Here is a 17,076-nt window from a genome sequence, read left to right as displayed (position 1 = left end):
GTTCATACTATCACCAGGACATTGCAGTGTTACCATAGTGACACTGTACTGTTCTAGGGAGGTGTTTGTGATTTTTTTTACACTATGATTGCATATTACAGTGATGATGACTGTATAAGCAATCATTTGCATTGTGTTTGATATCCATTTATAATGGTATTGCTTGCTATTGTGATAGCTGTAATTGGTCACAATCACCTGCTTTCTGAGCGGAGCACAGAAGGCCGGTACACTGATCGGTGATCTGCTGTGTTTGGTGGATTCAGAAGCCACAATTCACGCCACTGCATGCCCCTGGGGTGTGCATGAGGTACGCTTCTGGGTGGAGAACTTGTCCCGTCTGGCCGTATATGCACAGTGGCTGGGCGGGAAGTGATTAAAAAAAAGGTTGCCTAGCAAAAAATGAAGTACATGAAGAAGAATGGTTTACATATATCCTTCCTCTTAAAATGTTCCAAATTGCTTTAGTTTCGATTATATACCACTAATCTACATAAACTAACCCTTACTAGTAAAACAAAAATCACTGTATGAAGTTCTGAAGGTCATTGCAAATGAGTGCTCACAATTATTTACAATAAAAACCACAAATAAGTGTTGGTGCCTATAAAATGGCACATGATCATAAAATATTTTTATCTGTTTTTGCAAGATCCCAAAGTTAGAGAACATATTCAAATACACATTATTATGAAGATCAATGCACTAGAAAAACATGTCAGGGATATACTTTTGGAAAACAACCAATTCAGTTATTCGCATGTTATTCTAAAGAGGCAGCTGAGATTTGCTGCTGAGATGCCTGAAATTGTTCTTAGGACAGCTACAACCTAGATACACCATCATATTGGTCATTATGTAAAAAAAGCTGAAAAATAAAAGACATATCAAATCTAATTTATAGTTTTTTTTAAAAAAAGGAATATTGGAGACACATTAAAATTGTGGGAAAAAGGCTCTCTACTCTGTTTATCTTTTTAACGTTAGCACAAACCATTAATCATGGCAGAAAGCCAACACTACTCATCACCCTGAGAATGCCATCCCCATGGTGATGCACTGTGCTGGTAGTATTATGGTATGTGTATTCTTTTTATTAACAAGTAGAAAATTAGTCAGAACTGAGGGCAAGATGGATGGACCTAAATAAAGAGGAATACTTGTTTTAGCCTGCAAAAGACAAGGACAAAGGATGACATTCCAGCTAGACAATGACCCTAAACCAACAGTCACATCTATAGTGCAATGGTTTAAAACCAAGGACCTGAATGATGCAGGCAACACCCAGATCAGATCAAGTCTAATTTACAATATATGGCAAGATGTCAAAGTGCTGTTCCCAGTCAACATAACAGGGCTAAATCAATTCTGCTAAAATAAATAGGTATACATTTCAAAATCCATATGAAAAATCTGGTTTGGACTTATCCATACAGATGTTTAGCAGTAATTTCAGTCTAGGGTAATTCTACCAAGTTTTGGGCTGAATATTTATGCAACCTACAAATGTGTGCATTTTGTTAAAATATTTCTCTTGCAGAAATGAAAATATGTGGTACATGTGTGGTATACATTTAATCATACAATTCCAGTTAAATACATTTGTATTCCTTTTTGTAGTACCATACTATGTGAATACCTATGCAAAGCATTGTATTACTTCCAATAGTTGCAGCTAATAATCTGCCATGCTACATCAAGCCAGAAAATTCAGAAAATTATTTGATGATATGTATTAATCATATAACATAAATGTAATATTACAGAAAACCTAAATGCTCTTGTGTCAAAACACCAATCAACCTTTGCACAGTCAAATAATATCATAGCTGTTATATTGTACCTATGCATGGTTTTTGGAAGCTATAATGCTTGCTTTTAGACAAATACAGAATCAGATCAAACTTAATTAGGTTTTAAGTGGAGCTTTAAATGCACTGGAAAACATCCCACACTTTGTTCACTATCATAGAACTTTCAGTACAGCTTTGATTTTAACATTACTTCATAGGTGAAATTAACATGTACTTTCAGATGAATGCTTGTTGATGGGTTTAAGCAGGCACGAAATGTCTAGCTCTCCGGAAGTGTTTGATATCAAAGTATTTCATATATCTAACATATAAACAGCCATGGTACTCTATTATTCTTATACCCTCCCCCATATAGATGTCTCTATTTTCTAGCTAAGTTACCTCTAGCAACAGTACAATTCATGATTTAAATAATATCTGTCACTGTGTTGCTTGTGTAAAGTCACTAAGGAAGATAGTTACTATGCAGTGAGTTGAAGGTAGTCAGTTGAAATCATATTTATATATCCCCAGTAAACAACCTCTACTTAACTAGGTAGAAAATATTATTTAAAACATAAATAAACCCTGCGAGGACCAACCCCTTCTATTTGCCCCTACCCCTCCTCTTCTCCTTCAGTTACACCCCATCTTTTGTTTCTTTTCCTTCATCACAGTAGAGTTTTCTCATCTACTAATGCATGTCTCCTTATTTCTACCTATTTCCTCACTTTATATGCTGTATACGCAAGCATGGGAAATGAAGTATCAAGCTGGCCAGTTCTGCACACTTATGCTTACATAAGATTTTGTAATCATAATTTCTATCAGTGTACAAAGTGATGCCAGAGTCATGTTCTGGCTGTTGCTATGGAACTGATGCACTACTAATCCATATTTATGTCTAAGCTGAATGATACTACTGAAACTGTATATGTGAGACATGCGATTGATCTCTGCTGGTATCTCATTACAAATAACTTCAGTATACAGATTTAAACATAAAACATAAACAAATCAGTTATCAGAATGTAAGCATAAATTTACTTTAAATACATAGTAAAAAAGATAAACGCACAAAGAAATATGAAGAAAAATGTAAGAAGAGCATGTGTGTATTGCATATATAATTGCATTTGTTTATATTTGTGTTTACGCTTTATGAAGTTTACTATCAACATTAGATTTTATATACTGCTAAAAATGCAAATATATTATTATGCTAAATACATATATATATATATATATATATATATATATATATATACAGTGGGGCAAAAAAGTATTTAGTCAGCCACCAATTGTGCAAGTTCTCCTATACCTATGATGACAATTATAGGCCTCTCTCATCTTTCTAAGTGGGAGAACTTGCACAATTGGTGGCTGACTAAATACTTTTTTGCCCCACTGTACAGTGGGGACGGAAAGTATTCAGACCCCCTTAAATTTTTCACTCTTTGTTATATTGCAGTCATTTGCTAAAATCATTTAAGTTCATTTTTTTCTCATTAATGTACACACAGCACCCCATATTGACAGAAAAACACAGAATTGTTGACATTTTTGCAGATTTATTAAAAAAGAAAAACTGAAATATCACATGGTCCTAAGTATTCAGACCCTTTGCTGTGACACTCGTATATTTAACTCAGGTGCTGTCCATTTCTTCTGATCATCCTTGAGATGGTTCTACACCTTCATTTGAGTCCAGCTGTGTTTGATGATACTGATTGGACTTGATTAGGAAAGCCACACACCTGTCTATATAAGACCTTACAGCTCACAGTGCATGTCAGAGCAAATGAGAATCACTAGGTCAAAGGAACTGCCTGAAGAGCTCAGAGACAGGATTGTGGCAAGGCACAGATCTGGCCAAGGTTACAAAAAAATTTCTGCTGCACTTAAGGTTCCTAAGAGCACAGTGGTATCCATAATCCTTAAATGGAAGACGTTTGGCATGACCAGAACCCTTCCTAGAGCTGGCCGTACGGCCAAACTGAGCTATCGGGGGAGAAGAGCCTTGGTGAGAGAGGTAAAGAAGAACCCAAAGATCACTGTGGCTGAGCTCCAGAGATGCAGTCGGGAGACGGGACAAAGTTGTAGAAAGTCAACCATCACTGCAGCTCTCTACCAGTCAGGGCATTATGGCAGAGTGGCCCGATGGAAGCCTCTCCTCAGTGCAAGACACATGAAAGCCCGCATGGAGTTTGTTAAAGAACACCTGAAGGACTCCAAGATGGTGAGAAATAAGATTCTATGGTCTGTTGAGATCAAGATAGAACTTTTTGGCCTTAATTCTAAGCGGTATGTGTGGAGAAAACCAGGCACTGCTCATCACTTGTCCAATACAGTCCCAACAGTGAAGCATGGTGGTGGCAGCATCATGCTGTGGGGGTATTTTTCAGCTGCAGGGACAGGATGACTGGTTGTAATCGAGGGAAAGATGAATGCGGCCAAGTACAGGGATATCCTGGACGAAAACCTTCACCAGACTGCTCAGGACCTCAGACTAGGCCGAAGGTTTACCTTCAAACAAGACAATGACCCTAAGCACACAGCTAAAATAAGGAAGGAGTGGCTTCACAACAACTCTGTGACTGTTCTTGAATGGACCACCCAAAGCCTTGACTTAAACCCAATTGAGCATCTCTAGAGAGACCTAAAAATGGCTGTCCACCAACGTTTACCATCCAACCTGACAGAACTGGAGAGGATCTGCAAGGAGGAATGGCAGAGGATCCCCAAATCCAGGTGTGAAAATCTTGTTGAATCTTTCCCAAAAAGACTCATGACTGTATTAGATCAAAAGGGTGCTTCTACTAAATACTGAGCAAAGGGTCTGAAAACTTAGGACCATGTGATATTTCCTTTTTCTTTTTTAATAAATCTGCAAAAATGTCAACAATTCAGTGTTTTTCTGTCAATATGGGGTGCTGTGTGTACATTAATGAGGAAAAAAATGAACTTAAATGATTTTAGCAAATGGCTGCAATATAACAAAGAGTGAAAAATTTAAGGGGGTCTGAATACTTTCCGTCCCCACTATATATATATATATATATATATATATATATATACAGGTATGATATGATATATATATATATATATATGTACATATGTTTACTGTAGCTGTTAGCTGTACTTACAGTATATTTGTCTAGCCAAAGAGCAAAACTCGGCACCGTTGTATGTGATTTTATGGTTTTCACACTTATATTTCAGTTCTTGCTGGTTGCCAATTTCAGACTGTAAAAAGGCCTTCTAAAATGGGGCACCATGTAAATTCTACATGGTGACAAGTTTCATACAAATTTTTTTACAGTACATTACTATCTCAAATCCATCAACACACTGTTTGGCATGTACAAAATAATATAGTGGGATGCAAAAAAGTTTCCTTTGCCTCGCAGACAAATAAATAATATAAATATTGTTCTCTGACACAATTACCCTATTACTCCCATAAGCCAGAGAGTATAACATTGACTTGTCTTAATCTCAGTTATTGCTCCAAAAACAGAAAACATCAATTGGCCAACATTTACCAATATATCAGATATTTCATACAAAATCCCATAAGACCACCATCCCTAGCCCACAACCTAGTCCAACTCAAACACTCCTCATGTAAGGCTTAATTATATCTGTTTGATGGCAGCAGACTCTTCCAGTATTTATTCTCCTTCATCCAGGTCATTGCTGGCCTCTGGTCATCACTGAAGAACTGTTGAACTAAATACTCCAACAGTAAGTACTCCAACACTGAGCATAGCTCAGTTCAAGTTTAGGTAGACTCTCAGAGAGGTTTTAGGCCAGAGGAGGATAAACACTAGAGGAGGCTGCCACTGTCATTGGGAGGTAAACAATCAGATGTTTAATGGGTGTTTTGGGTTATTATATAAGGGCCAATTGATGGGCTGCAATGCACCTTAATGAATGAAAATGTAGTGCAAGCTGCAATAAACATTGTAACATGAGTATGCATGTCATGTACACCCAAATTGACATGTATCACTTTTATTAGGCTTTTTAGCTTCTATATTATATTAGGTATGATATTACCAAAAGAAAATATGTTTTAAATACAGGAAATCTCCACAACAGGTACATGGAAGCCTCCATGTTTGACCTGTCACATGAAAATTCTAGCTGGCTGGCTATCATACTGACTCTCTTGCTTCAGTTTGATACACTGGTCTACAACAAACATACAGTCAAAAGTATTTCCTTTTAGCCTGACTTTCCTGTTTTGGATATTTATTCCACATCTTAACTTCAGAAAGTATAGAAATCATAGGATTAGCAAACAACCAAAAAATTTGTATTTTCAAAATTAGGTAGCCAATGACATCCTGTATATTTCTTTCATAACATGTTTACTTTAAAATACTATATACTGCGAACAGTGTATGTTCCAAAGCATGTTTAAACTTTTTTGTGGAATTTATTTCTAATTTACTGAAATGTATAGTATGATTTACATAGTGGAATAGATTCAAACATGTTGAGATAAGAATTTTGTAAACATTTAAAGCACTGTAGCACTCTGTGAATGGCTGATCTGCACAGATGATGGCTACAAATATGTTTATTCCATGCATTCTGTTCTTCCTTGAAAACAGTATTCTATATTCTAAAATAAATTCAGTATCTACCAACAACATGCCTTCCTTCAAGAAATGGTAAACATAGCAAACAAACCAGATAATCTCATCCTTACCTCATATTCAGGAGATTGGTTATTAGTTTTATGGCTAAATGTCATGCAAAGGGAATGGCACACACTATGAATTTTAATGGGAAGACATATGCAGAAGCTTGTTTCTGATGAGAGCGCACATGTTGGGCTAAGGGAGCATTTCTCAACCTAATATCTATCAGTAATGTGATTTCTGGCATATGCCTTTTTCTGGATCAGCAACTGTGTGTTCTGCAGCCTCTATTACACTCTCTAATGTAGTTTCCATGAATCAATTGCAAACTCACTCTTCCAAAGCCATTATAAATATCAATGTTAATGTATTCATTATAGATATTTGAAAATGCCTTTTGTGATGTACCTTCAAATAAACATGTCTCTGTGGAATATACTGATGATAGTCATACAGGGATGTCTTAACTAGTTAAGATCACCCTGTAATTAGGCTCTCATAATAAAGTCTTGCGCTTGCCTTTAGGATGTTGCAAGTTGCTTTCCTGCGTTGGCATTAACCAGGTTTTATTATAACAGGTTATTGTAATATCCACTCAAATTTGACAATGTGTTACTTATTAACACTGTTTGTTGTTTATTACTCTGTCATTTGGTTTAAACCAGCTTTTGCCATATTTTACAGCATACAAAATGGATATTTTCTCACCCTTTTCAGGTGTCAGTAAATGTACACCACTGGTTGTATTTAACAATTGAACAAGGCATATATATATATATCTCTTCCAATCACCACCCCTCTATTATTGTTGTGAGTGCTGAAAGGCTAAATCTGACTGGCCGCTCTTCCTTGATTAATTGTTAAATACAACCAGTGGTGTATATTTTATATATATATATATATATATTTTTATATATATATATATATATATATATATATATATATATATATATATATATATATATATATATAAAACTTTTTTGTTGCAGTGCAATTTTAAGGTAAGCTTAAAAATGCTGACCTGAGCTAATTCTCTCATGCATGTTATGATTAGATGATAGTCATATGACTGCATGATTTTTACTGCAAAAATGGATTTCTAACTGCACAATTTCAGCCACAAATAATTTCCGATAAAATGCCTATCAGTTAATCCGTCTCTATAATCTGTATGATGCATCCTTACATAGCCACTGATGTAATTTACAGAAAATAAGTAGCAATGTTTAAACCATGCTAAAAATGGCTCTTTTTATTCTTATAATCTCATAGCCGAGCACACCAACAAATATCTGGATTTTTTATTCACAATAAAATTGTATTTGTTCATGCTGTTAGAACTCATATGACTATAAGCACAATGCATACTTTTGTAAAATGTCAGATGGCATTGAAACCTTTGGGAGTTATAAATTGTGCATTTGCGTGAAGTGGTGCATACAGTCTGATTTGAGCTGCTGCAGCCTCCTGGAATGATCAGTCATGTAAAGAAGAAGCAAAGATGTGTCTAAGCCTCCCAACGGGGAGGTTAAAGAGCCAATTATTTATAATGAAACTGCTCACAAATAACTGCAGCAATTAATGCAGAAAGCTGCTTTAATTCCAGGGAGGACCTTAACAACCACAGAGGGTGAACAACCGAGATCCACTGTCTGTACATTGCTAATCATCATTAAACATATTGACAAACAACATTTTCCTTCCCACTATCAAGTAATGTCCACTACCAAAAAAGCAATACATCGTACTGCTGGCATATTCAGGGATATTTTATTTGTATTACATTAATCAATTCATATAGTAGCAAGTGCAACAGTCACCATGTTCTTGTAGCAAAAGATTCTTATAGATAACATACCTTCACACTAGAGATTTCCTATGGATAAGTACCTAGCATTCATTTTTTTATTAACCTGTGAACATGCACTATGAGGCTGATTTTTAATGAATGGAAAAAAGGAAAACCACTTCAATATAAAAATATAGTGGATCTGGAAATTGGATTGGTTGCTTTGATAGCACCACCATAATGATTTCAAGTGCCATCTTCTTCATCTGTGCATCCCTACACGAGGGAGCCATTGTAGTGAATGAATGCCACATCATCACATCTAGCAAACTGCAGGCACCATTCATATTACTGAGTCATAAAACACAGCAATGCATGAGCACTCATGTGTATTGGGCCATTTTACTCAATACCATCTGCTGGCTTCAGGCACCGGATAGCGCTCAGCACAAGAGCCTCAGTTTGATGCCTGTGTGTATGAGGCCTTACTAAATATTCTAGTGCGCAACATACAAAGGAATCAACAGTCCACTTTATTGTAAAAAATACACTGTGTTTTACCACCCAATGGCCTTCTGATAGTATACCCTCAAGGCCCCTAAATCACCAATCCACAGTGAAAGCAACCATGTTGTGGTCTGAACAATTATTCATAAAAAGGCTCTGTAGTCCTGTTTCAGCTTATATTATCAATACACCTATTTCTAGGGAACTGAAGGGTAAAATGTGGGGCCCACAATATAGTTAATGTGTGCAAAGTGCAATGCAAATGTAATAATATGTTTTTTATATGAAGTTTTATTTATGCATTTTTTTTTTTGTCTTTTAAGAGTGTAGAATACTTTTTTGCAGCACCCTCAATATTTGTTATTAAATGGGATGTTCTTTCTATAAAATTCATATTGTATCTTGTGTTTTTTCATGGTCACCATTTCATAGTTCATTTAATTGCTAAATGTAATAACTAATTTCATTATTAGGGATTTGGCCTAAAGGGCTAAAGTTTACCAGATGTGTTGTCGTGTATTTTATTGCATTTTACAGTAAAGAAAAATGCATGGGCTCAGCACAACACATTGGGGTTGATTTACTAGAGGGGTAGTAACTGTTTAATAAGTGAATGGTCACTTTTAACAATGAATGTTAGTATATCACAAGGTAAAACTTTTTTTTTTTTAGGTAGCACATGATGGAATGAATAATGTGAACACAGCTTTACCTTATTTACCAAATCACTAAATAATAATTTTACCAAAAGAACAGCACCTTCAGTAGATCAACCATAGTGTGGTTGATTTACTAAAGGAGTAAATCTATGTTCACTTTGGCTATCCAATAATGTAGTGGGTTTTGCCTTTCACATGACTGGATAATTTTGGTAAACACAACCTCATTATGATAGCTGATGATAGCTGATATGATAACATTCATGTTGCCTTATGAACATTCCCATACTTCTTTAGTAACTCAGTACCATTGTGTAGCAGTATACGGGAGAAAGTCACCCCCTTTTGAGTCAGGTCTTATAGAGTCTGTTAAAAACTCAACATGTTAAAACAACATAGTTTAATGCAAGCATTGATATGAACTAACTCCTTAAGTTGTCACATTCTGCAATAGGGTTCAAGGCATACTAGATATTACTTGACCAAACTATCCCTATAGCTCATCATCATTACACTTATGCTTGTATTCTCCATGGTCTAAATATTTAATGATGTATTTCAGGGTTTTCTCTTTAGAAATTTAAATCAGTCTGTATTCTTTCTGCAAGTGTTGAAATGCTATAAAGTTCTTTGAGACTGGCACTCAATCCATGCCTTTTTAAGCAATGCAGATTATTCATTGTATTCTAGTAAATGTATAGTTCATCTGTCCATTATAATCAAGGGACTAAAGGTGATACTGCCTCATACAGCCTTAGGGCTTTCATTAATTTCACCAGCAGTATGCTATTTTCTTTTCAATGACTGCTGATTACACCATTGCTTTGGCGTACATGTTAGACTTCATAATACTCCGTGAAATGTTTATCCATTACTTCCTTTTGAAAGCAACAGGTAAAGTTTTCTATGTTTAAATGGACAATGAAAATAATAATAATAATAATAATAATAATAATAATAATAATAATAATAGTATTAATAATTAATTAATTAATTATTATTAATAAACAATAGTATTACATTACAAGTTCTTATTTAGATCTTTGTAAGAGGAAGTACACTATAGGCCATGCAGTTTTAGTCCAAAAAATACCTACAACCAATTCCATTGCAATTCCATTGCATAGTTGCATGTTTTGGACTCCATGGGACATTTGTGTACACATATAAATCCTATAGTCAGTGGAGATGTGGATTTCACAGATTTGAAGATGCATTATATTTTCTTTGAAGCTACATATAAGATGTGCCTTTTTATGCATATTGTGACCATATTTATGGCGGGTCTACCATCATGTATGCAATAAAATTGTAAGGCTAAAAAAAGGTATGTAAGAGCAAATATAACCACAATTGTTTGTTCATATGGACCAATATTATGGATTTTTCATGTTTGCATCTTTTCAAGTAAGTCTCTACTGCCTTTAGTTTACCCCCCCCCTTTCATTATTTTGCCTTTCTGATCAGCTGGTGATCATTATATATTTATAGAGGACTATACAACTGAATGGATTTTTGGCCTACTACATACAAGATCCTCCACCACTGCATGCTACAAATGGAAGCATACAGTATATCAAATTCTTACTGCACAGAACATTCTGCTTCTTGATTTTACTTAACTTTTTCATGTATCTTTAGATGAATAATAGTTGGATAACCCATACTGCATACTAATACCAGTGGAATGGTGGTTAATGTTGCAATAATTGAGTAACTGGTATGACATGTTTTAAAGTAAAGTAAAGTTCATGCTACTCTCTGTTGATTTGATACTTAAGTAAACAATCAAATAATTCATGAAATGATACAGGGTTGTTAAACAGCAAGTAAGTTTACTCTACAAGTGTTACTTAGTCCCCTCATCCTTGCTTTAAATGTTAGCTTTGGACAGGCCTTACAAGTTTTAAACTAAATCCTCAAACAATCTGTGACAACATTAGGCCTTTTCAGTAAAATATTGCAAGGAACAGAGTGATGGTTGCAAAGTGCAGTAGTCATAGCAACCAGTTACAACCCATAATGTACAAGTCTGGCTTCAACAAGGTGAATGCTGATTGGTTGCTAAGAGTAACAGCTCATTGCATGTTGCTCTCTTCAATGTTTACTGAATTGGGCTTTGTATCTACCCCTGGCTTCACAATAGATAACATGAATAAAACAAGAACTATTTATCATCAAATGAATGAAAGAATGACAGTGGAGAATGCTAAAAAAAAATACAATGGCTGCTTCCCTCAATCCATGCTTTTCATAATGCAGTGTGGTAAAAAGAGATAGCTTAAAAAAATAAGACATTTAAGCTGAAAAATGAATCCCTATCTCCCCATATGTTTCATAGTACACGCAGAAAGAATAAGTGACCAGCACTTCACCAACACAGTAGCACACTGCTTCTAATGTGAGGGATACTAGCTCCATTTATGATGAAAATACAATGCATCAAGTTAATATAAGCTCAACATGATATTAATTTTAGTTAAATGCTCCAGTTTGACTCATTTAGTTCTTTGGAAGACCTATGTCATTGCAAGTCTGTAATGTCACATATCCCTGTGGCATGCAGAATGTTAAAAGGGACACTATAAAGCAAATGGATTGAAAAGATGTAAGAGCATGGAGTGTGAAATCGTTGTACCTGGAACTCATTAATTACCTTATCTCTCTATAGATGTGAGACATACTATTTAGATTGCTTTGCTCTCATGCAGACATTAGTATTAGAGCCATGTGTGATTTTAGCACAGAAGTCTGCAATGGAGATCTCATATCAAATGTCCACATCTATTACAAAAAGAATACTTAAACTGGATGCATATATGGCATTATGACATGCACTTATTACCATGTTTTGCACATAATGCCTACAAATTAGCAACATTTAACATATTTTCTCAATTTTGCAGCTGATAAGAGGTAAAATGAAGTTTATTGAGACCATTGACTGAAATAAGTACAGATATGAAGGTGATCATTACTGGATATAAAATAAGAAAGCATGACAACCAGTGTACCGCTTGCAGTATGGTTTGTCATAGTCATATCTGCCTTTGGTTCCTATAGAAATTTGACTGTGGTGATAAAATTTGACACCTACCTTCTTTGGGTGGGCGTTTAGCTTCCTTTGAAAGGTTGCAGACCTGTGTGGCTTGGAGCTCCTGGGTCAGACAGCCTTCAGTCTGCTCATTTAGGGGTAATATAACATTGTTTAGAGAAACCAAAGACTGGTCATCTATTCCCCATTCTCCCAAGTGCTGGGGACAAGTGCATTTTGTGTACATAATTCCGCAAAGCTCTGTTTTTCCATTCTCCAGTTTCAAGCAGTTCTCCAACCAAGTGCACAGGACATGACAGCCAAACTGACTAGGGCTCACCTTGTTTAATACCAGAAACTCCAAAAAGGATTTTTGGTCTTCTTCCCTTTTATGTAATCCAACAAAATCAATTGGGTATATCCGACGTAGCTGGATGAAATTTTTATCATAGTGCAGAAATACAAAGGCATTCCTTGTATTGCACAATTGCATGATAGAATTGTTGTTCCTCAAGAGATCCTGAATTTTCTCATATGAGAAATGATCAAACTGATAAGCCAAAAGAGAAAAGTTTGAGCAGCTGAAGTCCTTTTTGGAAAATTTCAGGTAGATACTATATTTGGTTGGATCTGGGTTTTCCAACGTCCAGGTGCAGTTGGTAAAGTTTTTGGGAAACATTTCACTTATCGAATACGATCCATAAATCACTCCTTTGACCAATGTTGAACACCAGAAGTCTTGGGCAGAATTAAAATCAAACATGACCAGTAGATAGGTGGAAAATATATAAATCAACAAATTACGAACAGCCTTCATCCTATGTCATTTGGCCTGTAGAAAACAAATTAAAATCAAAATGCAAGTTGAATTCTGCAAGCATTTGAAAATAGGGCCCCTGACAATATTCTAGACAGCTGTTTTCAAGACTCAGGCTAGCTTAAAAATAAACCTTTTCAAAAAGAAGGGCGAGTATATATATATATATATTTATATATATATAATTTTTTTTTCCAATGCATGGGATTGATTTAATCGTGTGCAAACAGTGCCACCATGTGGACATTCACATCATACCATTTTTTTAAAAGTCTACAATAATATTTCATAAAACATTACTTTGTTAATGATAAAGCTACATCTATGTAAATAATGAATAGACAAGCCCCATGTCAGAGGAAACATCTAATGAATAACCCAAAACCATGTGGCGTTTTATGCAAACTGAATTCAGCTTCTGTACAGTTACTGTATATGTTTTTCCCTGCAATTAAAATACTTGCACTGGTATGCTAGACGTTTACAGCACCTAGATTTACTCTACTATATATATATATATATAAGCATTGCAGCATATTGTAGTGTGAATCAGGATTTGTAGCAAGCATTCTTTTACAAGGTTAAAATTCCCTCGCCAATGGACACTAAGCAAGTATATACAGATATGCATTCTATAAAAGGATAGGGTGCTCAAATAGGGTGCTCCAATTGCTTAGGTGATATTATAGTACATATTAGCAAATTTACACTGATGGCTGCCTGAGTGCAAACACACTCCAAATTCAGCTCCACACACGTACCCATGAAATGCAATCTACAATGACATAACCTCTTGGGATAGAGTTCTTCTGTGAATTAATTAATCTGCATGGAGCAAATGCTAATGAGACCACTGTTTAACACCCAAAAGTAGTGCACTTAGGTAGAAATCAAGCAGTTAATTACTTCTGAACATATTGTCTGCTACAGCTTTATGTGATTTTGCAGATGTGCTCTTCCATAACCAAAGCCATGTTGCATTTATTTCATCGAAAACTGCATACAAATGACTTCTATTCTTTTCTGCCTCCCTTAGGTAGATAATATGCACATTGACATCCAGACATTGATTACTTTTAACTCTTAGTGCCCACGTCTAAAAGGGAACATGAAAGAAATCACGTCCAATCAAAGTCAAAGTTGCTTATGAATGAGAGAAAAGAATAATGATCAGCAAGCTTTTACTTCAGGTCAAAGTTAAATCTAAGTATTAGCCTGTTGGTATGCTCCTGTATCACTCAGGAAAGAGACATCTAGGCATTGAGTTTGTCTGTCTCTGACTGTGTCCTCACGCCTAAAAAGGAACAAAGCTGTTTATCAACTCTGCTTTATGTATCTTTTATAGCTGCCTTCCAGGGATTATTTTTGGTGTCAGGTTAAATAAAGGACTATAATCATTAGATTGACAGACGAATAGAAAAAAAAAATCCTTACATTAAAGTCTATGACTTCCGAGTGGTCTAAGAGCTGCCTATCAGCCGTACTAAGAGTAGCAGATTTCCATAGGAACAGAGAATATTTCTTCAACGTGGATCGTAAATTGAATCTGTATTTCACATTAGTTGCGATGGCATCTTTAAATCAAGGATGTTGGGAAACATGCATGAAATGGCAGAAGACAACAGTTCCCTTGTATTTTCCCTCTTGCATGCAATGCAGTTCTGCGCAGTGTCATTCAGGATAGTGTAGGCGTTGAGTGCCAACGTGACACTATCTAAATGATCAAATCAGTCACCAAATCTCAGAAATTCTGGATCATTAAAAAAACAAAGTGGATAAAGACAAGTTGCCACCTGCATTTTGTTGCATCTACTTTCTTCTTCCATCCATATTAGCAAGGATTACACCTAAAGATGTAGCAATCATGAAATGTTTACCCATGTTTTCACTAGCAAATCCTCCCCTTGGGTTTTTAAACTGTCCAGAGATGTTTAATTATTCTCAACGGATCACAAGAGGCAGCTAAGCCGATCTTGCCACCCGCCTCTTTCCTTTAAAGAGATTCAGCTGACGTCTCCCTGGAACACAGAGCATCTCCCATTTTGTCAGAAATAGTTTATCTAGAGAAAACAAACAGGCATTTTAGTTTGGATATTCCCCAAACATATTTTTTTCCAAGTGTCATTATGTTATCGAAACATAGACGGTGCCTTGGCTCCACTACCTCATTTTTACATCTGAGACAAGCATAGATTTTCTTTATTTTAACTTCCTATTAACCTCTTTAACCCAGATGGGTATACAATGGGATGTTCTGTAGTTCTTAAAGATGTGAAGAACTAAGAAGCATATTGCATGCCTCTCACCGACAACACATCGCATGATGAGCCTAAAGGAAATGTGCTCTACATTAGCCTATAATACAGGTAGTTGTCTAACTTTTAGAGCTGCAGATGGCAGTTAGCTTTATTTTGTGCTATATTCATGTAGATTGGAATTCTCCGAACCTGCAGTCTGTTTCTGTAATGCCCAGCCTCTGACTAATGGAAGCAAACCCTTATAAGACAGGTCAGGAAGTAAACACATTTAAGCCTTACCTTGCAATTCAAATCTGTGGCTATCTCTGTAGAACACTAGCACAGACACACGTTCCAAAAGCACCGAAGGAAATCCTCCTTTTCGTCAGAATCCCTCACTCCCATTTTGTCTTGATCACATTGAAATCAGAATACGAATCCTTCCATAGAACAGCAATGAAATCCCTGTGGGCTTTTCTTTACAAACCACAACAATATCTCCCCCTCCCTGAAACCTTGCAGAATTACAGAAAGTGAGGCAATGATGCAGTTTTGATTGAAGGCTGAGAGAAAAGAAAGTCCAACATGACAATCCAGTGGCCAGGCAGGCAGAGGGATACTGTAGCTATCGGATGCTGATGATGAGTAGAAAGAGGAGGCTGGTGCTGCTGATTTGGTTATTCTTTCGTCTTTTTTTTCCCTCCCACTGAGGTTGAAAAAATCCTTAGCTGATGCTGGAGAAATCTGTTTAAATGTTCAGATTACAGAGGACAAGAGGGAAAGGAAGGAGAAGCACAGAAGCAGTGAGCCTGCGTATGTGCCTCTATGTCAGCTTCACTTAATGTATACTCTTGCTAACAGGAGTAAGGGTCTTTTGGTTAAAAATTCTCTTCCTTTCTTCTATTTTTTTTCCTTTAAAGTATTGATAATGGAGAAGCTAGCTACTACAATAATCCTTGGCTGGCGAGGGAGGGAGCTGCTTGAATGCTGTGAGAAGAAGCAATGCAGGGGGGTAGAGACAGACACTGGAACAGTGTGAGCGTGTCAGTTTCAGTACAGGACTGAAAATACATGTCACAGAGCTGCTCAAAGCAGGCAGGTCCCCAAAAAATTTTATTTTCTCATTCTGAGAGTTTCTTTTTTTTTTTTTCTACTCTCATTCCCCACCTCTAGGCTGATTGCCGACTGTTAAGAGCAGCTCTGGGAAAAAGGGACACAGAAAGCACACCGATTGAGATCATAGCTCTTAACCATTTAAATCCCCAGGGCTGGAGACAGTGCAGCACAAAGTGGATATACAGGGGATTCGATTCACTGAAAACCTGTGGAGTGAAATAATTTATTGACGACTGCTCCTAATAATGCTCTGCAAGCGATAGATGTATGAGATCAACATGATGACTTGATTCAAGATGGGATCAGGGAGGAGCTGCAAAATTGCCATATTAGAATATTAGGAAAGTATACACATGATGAGCATGGAAAATAGTGATAGAATTCAGGAGGGAATCTGACCCTCTCCCAGATTCAGGATAAATAATAATACAGCCATAGGAACTGCAACTGTCCTAAGAGTTGTCAGCATGAC

At 36.2% G+C, this 17,076-nt stretch overlaps 1 protein-coding gene across 4 annotated transcripts in view; it reads right to left on the bottom strand.

The window, feature by feature from the left end:
- Positions 1-17,011, bottom strand: part of ADGRB3 (adhesion G protein-coupled receptor B3) — a 1,384,867-nt gene extending 1,367,856 nt beyond the window's left edge. The window contains exons 1-2 of one of the 4 annotated variants that reach the window (XM_073626736.1): positions 15,789-17,011; positions 12,498-13,266 (exon numbers count right to left, since the gene is read on the bottom strand). In XM_073626736.1, coding sequence (XP_073482837.1) covers positions 12,498-13,251 — 754 coding nt within the window. In that variant the 5' untranslated portion in view covers positions 13,252-13,266; positions 15,789-17,011. Of the gene's footprint in view, positions 1-12,497; positions 13,267-14,685; positions 14,902-15,788 lie in introns of those variants that run through there. The other 3 variants (XM_073626734.1, XM_073626737.1, XM_073626735.1) reach the window with 3 other exon arrangements.
- Between the last annotated feature and the right edge of the window lie 65 nt (positions 17,012-17,076).

Source organism: Aquarana catesbeiana, linkage group LG04 (assembly GCF_042186555.1).
Source record: "Aquarana catesbeiana isolate 2022-GZ linkage group LG04, ASM4218655v1, whole genome shotgun sequence".
NCBI classification, from domain to species: Eukaryota; Metazoa; Chordata; class Amphibia; order Anura; family Ranidae; genus Aquarana; species Aquarana catesbeiana.
This window is presented reverse-complemented; position numbering and strand designations above follow the sequence as displayed.